The sequence below is a fragment of the Varanus komodoensis genome, unplaced genomic scaffold, assembly GCF_004798865.1.
Source record: "Varanus komodoensis strain SLA01 unplaced genomic scaffold, ASM479886v1 scaffold45, whole genome shotgun sequence".
Taxonomy (NCBI): Eukaryota; Metazoa; Chordata; class Lepidosauria; order Squamata; family Varanidae; genus Varanus; species Varanus komodoensis.
In genome coordinates, this window is record NW_025336011.1 from 4,353,121 (window position 1) to 4,362,297 (window position 9,177).

The following is a 9,177-nucleotide window of genomic DNA, read 5'->3' on the forward strand; positions in this document are numbered from 1 at the left end:
TTTGGAAAAGGTGCTTCCCTTCACGAGTTTTCTTCTGTCAAATACAGAATGGCTGGTACCAAACCATGATACTGACATGCTCAGGTAGGTGGAGAGCCTCTTCCCTGCTCAGCTCCATGGTTTCCCAAAGTCGCTGGCTTCAGTTACCTTGATGTGTTTTCACCCAGCTTTTAGGTTTGAACACTTCACTCCCTTGGGAGGTCCAGTTTGTAAACCTCCTGGCTGTTTATTCCCAGAAATCTTCCAAGATGATGTGAATAAAAATGCAATGAGGAGGGGAAAAAGGCAGATGTTCTTTTCCCAGTGTAAAAGTAAACTGTAGTGTCTTTTCAGATGCTAGAAGGGGTTTTGGAGGCCAGAGGTTCTCCTCAGTCCCCAAAATGGGGGCCAGTAAAATCCCTTACTGACTCCCTCCTTAGAAAACACAGACATATTTCCTACCATTGCACAAAACATAGAGAATAATGGATTCCATATTGTCCAAAGGATGGAAGATTAAAGGCAAGATCATCCCACCCATCCCACCCACCCCGACTCCCTTGCCCCAAAGATTAAGATTCAGGAAGCAAAATGAAAACAGCTGGTCTCACTTCTGGCCAGCAGAGTCCTGTTGTGTTCCAGCTTGTCCACCTGCACAGCTGAAGGGCCAAGAAGGCCTGTAGAAGTGAGGGGCATGAGGTCCCAGTCCTGACCCATACTGGTTGGTGCATGGTTGTCATCAGGCAGAAGGTACAGGAGACACCAATGGACACCATGGTCTGTCTAGCCAGTTGACACAAGACGCACACTGGACACAGAAACTGACAATGATTCACCACCCTGGGGAGGTGCCTGGGTTGTGCCTCTGCAGCCCACTTTGAATTTTATCATCCCACCTGATCACTCACGGCCTTTCTTTCTCCCCCACATGCAGCAGAAGGGAAGGTCATTGGCTACCCTTGCTGCAGTAGTTCTGATTCTGTAGGGCTTTACTTCCTCAGTGGGAAATAAAGGGAATCAGGCAGAGGACAGGGGAAGAATCAAGAGTGGGCACCAGTGGGAAACATTCTAAATATGTCCCTTGCAAATAATAGTAGTAGTAGTAGTAGTAGTAATAGTAAGAATTAATTGCTCTGGTTGGTTTATATGTTTTTCTGCTCTCTGTTTCTTTTTTTTTTTTTTTTTTTAAGTCGGGTTGGAATTTTTCAAAGTCTGCAGCTTCGCCTCCAGTTCAGAGATCTGAAAAACACACAACAGAAAGGGGTGAAGAGAATATCTCCAGGCAGAGTAACAGTGGGAAGGGATGGGGAGAATGGAGGACTCAGGATGGAGAATTCAGGGGGTGGCAAAAGAAGCCAGCTGGTTCTTTGCCATGAAAGGCAATGGGGAATGGGCAGAAGAGGAAAGGGTTGTTGTGAGGAAAAAATGGTTGAGAAGAAGGAAATTGAAGGTCATGTCACCTATTTTTGTATACAGCCTTTGCACCACTTCGGAATGATTCCGGCTTGTGATCTGTTTCATGCCACTTTCGTAAGACAGAAGTTTCCAGGAGCCTCTGCCTTACATTCTGCAGAAGGCCACCCATCATCCATGAAACAAATCAAGTTAGAAATTGCAACTATCCGTGTGCTTTGTGTGACCAATGTGACTTTTAAAAGTCAGATTTTTCAAAGGCTACATTACCCTGGGATACTAACACATATTCAAAGGTGGAATCAAAGAGCACAAGAGGCAAAACGCTCACCTTCCACAGAAGTGCTCTTGTAAATAATATTGTGTTGTTAAATGGGGTGGGTTAATATGCCTGAAATTTTCTATAACTGGTCATTGGTACTCCTAGTCCAGAGAATGGTGGGAGAAATAGATGTTCATGAATATACATCATTATACCTAGCATACTTAGTGCACTATCATAGGGCTAACCCATTGTTTTTCATGTGTTGCTGATTCATTGGGTTAATTCTTCCACCTCATCTAACCAGTTTTTGTGTATCCAGCACAGGGATGGACAACTAAAACAGGGTGTATGTGTGTGTCTGTCTTTGTGGGCTGGGTGGGCTTATGGAAGGGAACAGGCATGTCCTGCAGAGGGAGTCCAAGCCTCTACAGGCAATGTCCATGGATCGGAGTTGGCCTGCCCATGACCAAGAACAACAGACTGGCATGCTCAGATTTGTTTCTGTACCCAAATTAAGTTCTGTGGTGAAATCATCATAAAATGAATGCAAATCTAACCATTTAAAAGTTGAGATGGACAAGGATGCAGGCCTGAAGATGCCAGAGTGAAATGATGCTCCTTACCCAACATGGAATAAGGTGCTTCCATCTCTTATAATGAAAGATGGCACATACTTTGCTCTTTGTATGGGCAGGGACCAACAGGGCTCGTTTTCACAATTAAACATATCAGTGGTCATTCCAACTGCCTATTTTCTTGCAAGTATCAGTCAAAGTGTCATTTCTGCTTGGACCCAAACTGTCTGAGGACTGTCCTCTCTTCTCTACCTCCCAACTCAGCCCCTAAGATCAGCCAAGAATGCCATCTTGAAATTGCTAGCCATGTGGTCACATCAAGGGCATGTGGAAACACATTCCTTGGTAGTGGTACTTCAACTTGGTACTTTGGCTCCTCTGTGAGCAATCTTCAGAAACATCTAGCTAGCTGAAAACATTTGCATTTAGAGTTAACTCAGTGGAGAGGTGGGACACTTCCCTATCTGCTTCTGCTCTCATCTGCTTAAACCTTTTGGGCTATACAATATAACTAAGCCAAAAATGAATTAATCAAATTAGAGCAGGGCTGGAGAAGCTGTGGCTCTCCAGATGTTGTTGAACTACAGTTCCCATCATCCCTGTCCACTGGCCATACTGGGAATTATAAGAATTTTTATCCAGCAATGGCTGGAGAGGCACAGCTTTCACAGCCCAGTGTCAGGGCTTGGGCTGTGTGGACATTACAATCACCAAGGTGCTCCCTTGGAAGTAACTTTTTTGCTATGTAAATGTAGGATGCATTTGTGGGAGCTGTGAATTTTGGCCATCCCTCCTTCCTGCTCCTCTCTGAAGAGTCCTACTGTAGTCTTTCTTTCACTACAACCTTTGTAGAAGCCTCACATACAATCAGTTACTGTGCCTGACAAGGCCAAGGTTGCAATGAGAAAGAAAGAAAAGTTGACCAGCCGTCCATATGGGGAAAAGGTCAGAGAGAAATAGCTGGGGTGATGATGATGGAGGAACAGTTGGGAAATGAAGGCAGGTCACAGGGGCAGCCACTTAGAAAGTAATCTTGGCTGAAGCTGTTGGCCTTTTACTTACAAAAAGCTGAAGGTACAGCATTTACAGAAAAGGGAGTCATGATATGTACAGACCCTTGAACTACTCACAGGCTTGGTTTGTAATGCTTGTATAAAATTGGCCTGCATTGATTTCAGCAGCAGCAGTGGAGGTCTGACATGACTGGCCTCCCCAACTGAATAAGGGCAGCAGTTCAGGGTCTGAAGAGCTTTCCTTGCTGTGAGTGGCTCGTGTCTGCCATTTGCCCGTGATAAACACATTTCTGTGATGGTGCTCCCCACCTGTGAGTCTATGGCTGCAGGAGCTGATTTGCCCAGGACTTAGGCCTGGTCCACAGATGCCGAAGAATGAATGAAGTAGGAGAAAGCTGAAATGGTAAAATGAATTGTACCACTCCAGTCAGTGGGGGAAATACATCTTTGGACCACTCCCTGCATTAGAAACTCACAAACAGAAAACCAGTACAGGGAAAATTACTTGGGATAGATTTTTTTCTATTCAGAGGGATTGTATTGTTGTTGCTGAACACAGATGAACATTCAAAGCCAGTTGATTGCCTGCAGTCTGGAATAGTGCAGCCCATTCTACCACCTCAGCAATCTGCTACTTCATTCATCTCCATCTGTAGACCAGACCTTATTCTCCTGCATATGATCAACTAAAGCTGTCCCTGGGGACAGACTTGTCTGGAGTTTGAACTGTCCCACTCCATGATGATGACCGCACATTTTCCAGTCACTGCGGTCATGCCAATCGTTTCTTGTGGGAATTACACGCACTGTTGCCTATATCCATCTACAGCCTGGCTCATGTGCTGCAATTTCTGTTGGTAGGCTGTGCACGTGCAGGAATTAAAAAATCTGGCATGAAGAAGCCTAATGTGGTCCCTGGAAAAACACAGCCGCGTTCTCTGCCTGTGATCCTCACCTTGTCTGTCGGCACCTGGCTCTTTATAAAGACGAAACAGCAGCTGCAATTGCAGTGTGCATGAGATGTAAGAACACTCACATGTGCTTGAGTGGTCAGCCCCCATGAAGATGAATGGTGGTGAACAAAGGAGAGGACACCCTAAAAAGCTGCTACTACAATTAAAGGTTTTGGAAGGGCTTTTATGGGCTTCACCGCCACTGCTTCTCTGCAGGGGGAGCTGGTGAAAAACCAGACAGGATTGTCCTGGATGCTCAAAGAGAGGGATACTCCAGTCTAAACTGCTCTCATCAGATATCTCAGCACGTTTACTTAGTTTTTCTTGCACACACATACACACACACAAACACACACACACACACACACACACACACTTAACACACAGAGGCATAGGAACGACCTGACAAATCTGACATGATCCACTGCCTGATGTAGGATCCAGGATGTAACAAGGATCCACCATGGCCCAGGAAGGAAATATATACATGTTACTATGAGGTCAGTTGTATGATCAAATGAGAGCCAGTGATTAATATGTGAGATGGGTGAGAGAATCCAATCTATGTCCATAAACTTAAGAAACTACTACAGAAGCTAGAGGTTACTAGAAAATCTGGAATGTGCATATGTGGAATCCAGTATGTGTCTCACATTATCACAGTATCTGGGAAGGATACTGTGGACATAGCATGTATTGTAAAGATCCACTTTGCCCTGAAGAATTCAGCAAGCCTCAGCCAAAGGATCTTTGCCATCTACTCATAGGATCCAATGTAATACAGGCATGGGATGCAGTTCTCAGTATGGGAATCAGACGGATCCAAGTCTTTCTCCCCAGTGCCCTTCAACTGAAGGATCAAATGCTTAACTTGTGAACCATCGCTGGAAACAATACAAGACTCAAACATTAATGCCCAATTCTAAAGAAATTCAGAGAGGCGGCCATGCCTCCCACCTGACAAGCGCTCATGTTAACAACCAGGTCCTTCCAAAAGCATGTCTCACATATGACCCTGAGCTGAATCAAGGCATCTCCAGTCACAGAAAACCCCCCTCTCTCTCTTCCTTCCTCCTTCCTTCCTTCCTTCTTTGGAGCTCAAGGCAAGCCCCCAGTGCTGTCCTTGATGCCCACCTTCTCTTGCAACTTGTCAACTTCCTCCTTGTGGGCCAGTTCGGACTCCTCCTGGATGCGACGTTGAGCTGTCTCTTTCTTGAGGAATTCAATTTCTCTGTAAAAGGAATGGAAGAGTTGGGAAGAGGCAGAAGTGCAGAAACCAGTTAATGGATCCTAAAGGGGTGGGGTTGGGATGGTCCAACTTTAGAAGCATCAGGAAAACTTCAATGGGCCTGTTTTATGTGAGCAGTAGAACATGGTAGAATTCTGAGATAGTGCACTGAATTGGTCTGCTTTAGGCTAAAGACAGCAGATTTTCAAATGCCACTCCATAGAAACAAAAATTCTGTCTACAGGTAAAACAAACACCACTGCTAGCACTGAGGAAAAATTTCTAACACTAGCTTTCCCTTCCTGTACTAATTTTATCTGCAAGTAACTTTTCTGATAGGGAATTTAAAAAATGTGGTGCCCATCTACAGCATGAAATGGCACAGTCTGTTCTAGCACATCAGGATTCTATCTCCTCATTCTGTTGCCTTTGCAGACCAGGCCATGGACTCAGCCTTGAATGTCAGAATTCCATGAACGCAGTCTACCAATCTGCAACCTCAAAAGATCTGCAACAAGACAGTTTAAATATTGCCACTGTCAAGCATTTATAGCCCTGGTGTGGATTAGAGAATAGAATGTAACAGACTAAATAGGAATGAAAATGAAATAAAAAAGTCATTTATAATGTTAAATAGGTAAGTTTTGCTCAGTCACGATCCACATTCACTTTCTTTCTGTGTTTCATGAGCTTTCAGACCTGCAGGTTGGGTCCATTTCAGTGTTATAATGCAACTAGAACACTTCATGTACTCTAGGAAATACGGAACAATGATGATGGTGATAGATGGATGGGGAGATAAGACACCCTCTCCATTTGTTTTAACTTGCTGACCAGTTCCAGATACCCACTGAACCCACTAAGTAGAAAGGCCAGTATGCTAATCCTGGCTGCCCGCCATATAGGAGTGGCTTTATAGACTTGCTCATGGAAGAATGAGACCTTAGGGGAGATTGAAACATGAAGTTTATCTGAAGAATGAATTCCTACTTCTGTTGATACTCCTTGATGAGTCGCTTTGCTTTGCTATACTTCCTCTCCAAAGTCTGATATTGGGCCTGGGTCTCTTTCAAGTGCTCATCAACAGCTTGGCACAGGTTCTGGGCCTCCATCCAGTAGCCCTCCAGCTTCTCCATACGCTCCTTGTTCTCTTCCACACTCTGCTCTAGCTGGGCTTTCTCAAGGCGCCAACGGGCTTTCTCTTGTTCAATAGATTGCAGCTGAAGGCAAAGGATACAAGGAAGAAGGGCTATTTATGTAATTATTTACCACTTAACTAGATCGCTTCTTGTCCCCAAGAGATCCCATACTGCTTTACACTAAAATAAAATGAAAAATAAACAACAGAAACTAACTAAAACAATCCCAGTGAAAGACCAAATCATCATTTTAAAAAAGCAATGGAAAGCAATACACAAATAGTAATCACAGAAGCATGTTTCATAGCTCTGGAGTGGCAATTAAAATGCCCCACCCTGACTGCTGGCACGTGGCATCTAAGTATGACTGACCAGACCCTGCTCGCTCGCTCTCTCTCTCTCTCTCTCTCTCTCTCTCTCTCTCTCTCTCTCTCTCTCTCTCTCACACACACACACACACACACACACACAGAGAGAGAGAGAGAGAGAGAGAGAGAGAGAATGAGACATACATTCTTCAGCAACTATACTTGTCAAACTATTTCCATGGACTGCATCATCTAGTGTACACTGCAATAATTAGCCTAGAGGTCACTGGATTAGGGCAAAAGAGCCATACTGGGTTAGACCAAGGGCCTACTTAGTCCAGCATGCTGTACCCACAGTGGCCAACCAGATTCCACCTGAAAGCCTACAAACAGGACATGCACACAAGATCGTCCTCCAACACCCATTACTGAGAGATATGCTGCCTCTGGACATAATATGCAGCCATTGTGACTAGCAGCCAATGTCAGCCTCACTCTCCATTCATCCTCCACTGAGGCTTGGATGACAGTAGTCAAGCTTCTGTTGCTTGACAGTGGGCACAGTTGGTGCACCAGCGGAAAGTATCAGTGACTGAATTCTAAAGAAGTCTAAGGAAGCTTAACCACTTCCTCTTAATAGGTCCTCTAGTCCAGCATTCTGCTTGCACAGTGGTAAGCAAAAGCAGCAAGCAAGCAAACAAACTAGGCTGTTACCCAATCCTGGGTCCCTGGACCACCTTTTCCTGGCAGAAAACAGGCATTTCTGGTAGCGGCTGTACAAATGGCAAGCAGCAGAGAGAGGCAAGATGAGATCATGCTGGCAACTGTGCTGGTTCAGGTGGCATGTCTCAGAAAGTTATGTGCCAGGAAGCCATGGGGTGGGTGACCCAAGGCATGTGTCTTCATCTACAACTCAGGAGAGGTAACAACATACAGAAGAACTGACATCCACATTCCAGGTGTATGACGAATGGATCCATTGAATTCTTCATGGCTGGCAATGATCTTTTCCTTATTTTATGAAGTTGTGCTATTTTAATGGATAACTGTGTTCAGCTGGTTTAAATTTTGCATATTTCAATTTCATTGTAAGTTGCCTTGAATCTTTTTAAAGAAAGGTGTCTGTGAAACCAAGTACTGTAACAATAATAAAAACTAGTGGCAGAATATCCATAAAATAATGTTATTAATAACTATAATTATCACATTGGTATCTCACCTTCTTCCATGGAGCTCAGTGTGGCTTCTATGTATTTTCTCTCTTACATTTTATCTTTACAAAAAGAAGCAGGGGATAGTGACAAACCCTAAGATCATCCACTGGTCATTTGGCTGAGCAGGTATTGGGACCCAGCTTATCCCAGTCCAAATCTCTATTTTGCACAGCCATCCCCAGCCTGCTGTCCTCCAGAAGTTTCGGCCTATAACTCCCATCTCTTTGACCATGTTGATGAGAGTTATAGCCCCAAACATAAGAAGCGCACCAGGTTCTGAAGACTGATCTAGCACACATCAGATTGAATTAAAAATAGCTCGGCTTTAAAAGTCAGCCCAAAGAAGAAACTCTTACAGCGTTTCTGAAAAATGTTCTTGGGAATGTATTTGGGCAAGAAGCCAAAGAAAGGAATGGGATTTCATAGCTGTCAGCTGAAGTCCCTCACATCTCCAGGACACCCTTCATTCTTACCTTTCTTTTCAGCTGCTGTATTTCAGCCTCAGTCACAGCATGCTTGATCTGGAGCTGCCAAAAAGAGTAACAGAAAAGTTTATCCCTAAAGACTCCAGAGCCCAAATGGCTTATGTCTGACTGCATCTTGATCAGAGGATGTGCCCTTTGCCTTGGCAGATGTTTAATCTATTTTAATCTTTCTGACGCATCAATGATCATAGTAATATTGTGGACCTGGGGCAGGCTGGACAAGAAGAGTCACTCAAAGAGCTGAGTTGCTGGTTGCAAGTGGGGGTAAAGTTTGTGAGCACTGTCAGGTGTGGTGTTATTTTGGACATCCAACTAGTTGGAGGTTTTTTTAGACATCACCGACCAGTGGGCAGGGCAGAAGACCTCAGGCTCCCTCACCAAACCAGCAGCTCTGACACCTTTTTATCTCCGGCATACCTGCTATTCTCCTTGCTTTGCTCCTCACCCTGATACTGACCAATCTGATTTTGAACTGAGCTCAGACATCCAGGATGATTGCATAACGTAAAATTGCCCACCCCTGCACCCTTGACAGCATTAACAACACCCCACATTTGGACAGCACGGTGTGTGTGTGTGTGTGTGTGTGTGTGTGTGTGTGTGTG

General features: G+C 44.5%; 1 protein-coding gene across 1 annotated transcript in view; it reads right to left on the bottom strand.

Annotated features, from left to right (window-relative positions):
* Window positions 1–1,103: 1,103 nt before the first annotated feature.
* PPP1R9B (protein phosphatase 1 regulatory subunit 9B) overlaps window positions 1,104–9,177 on the bottom strand; it is a 69,657-nt gene continuing 61,583 nt past the window's right edge. Inside the window, exons 7-10 of the mRNA XM_044444601.1 lie at window positions 8,561–8,614; window positions 6,417–6,646; window positions 5,333–5,429; window positions 1,104–1,218 (exon numbers count right to left, since the gene is read on the bottom strand). Coding sequence (XP_044300536.1) covers window positions 1,165–1,218; window positions 5,333–5,429; window positions 6,417–6,646; window positions 8,561–8,614 — 435 coding nt within the window. The 3' untranslated portion in view covers window positions 1,104–1,164. The remainder of the gene's footprint in view (window positions 1,219–5,332; window positions 5,430–6,416; window positions 6,647–8,560; window positions 8,615–9,177) is intronic.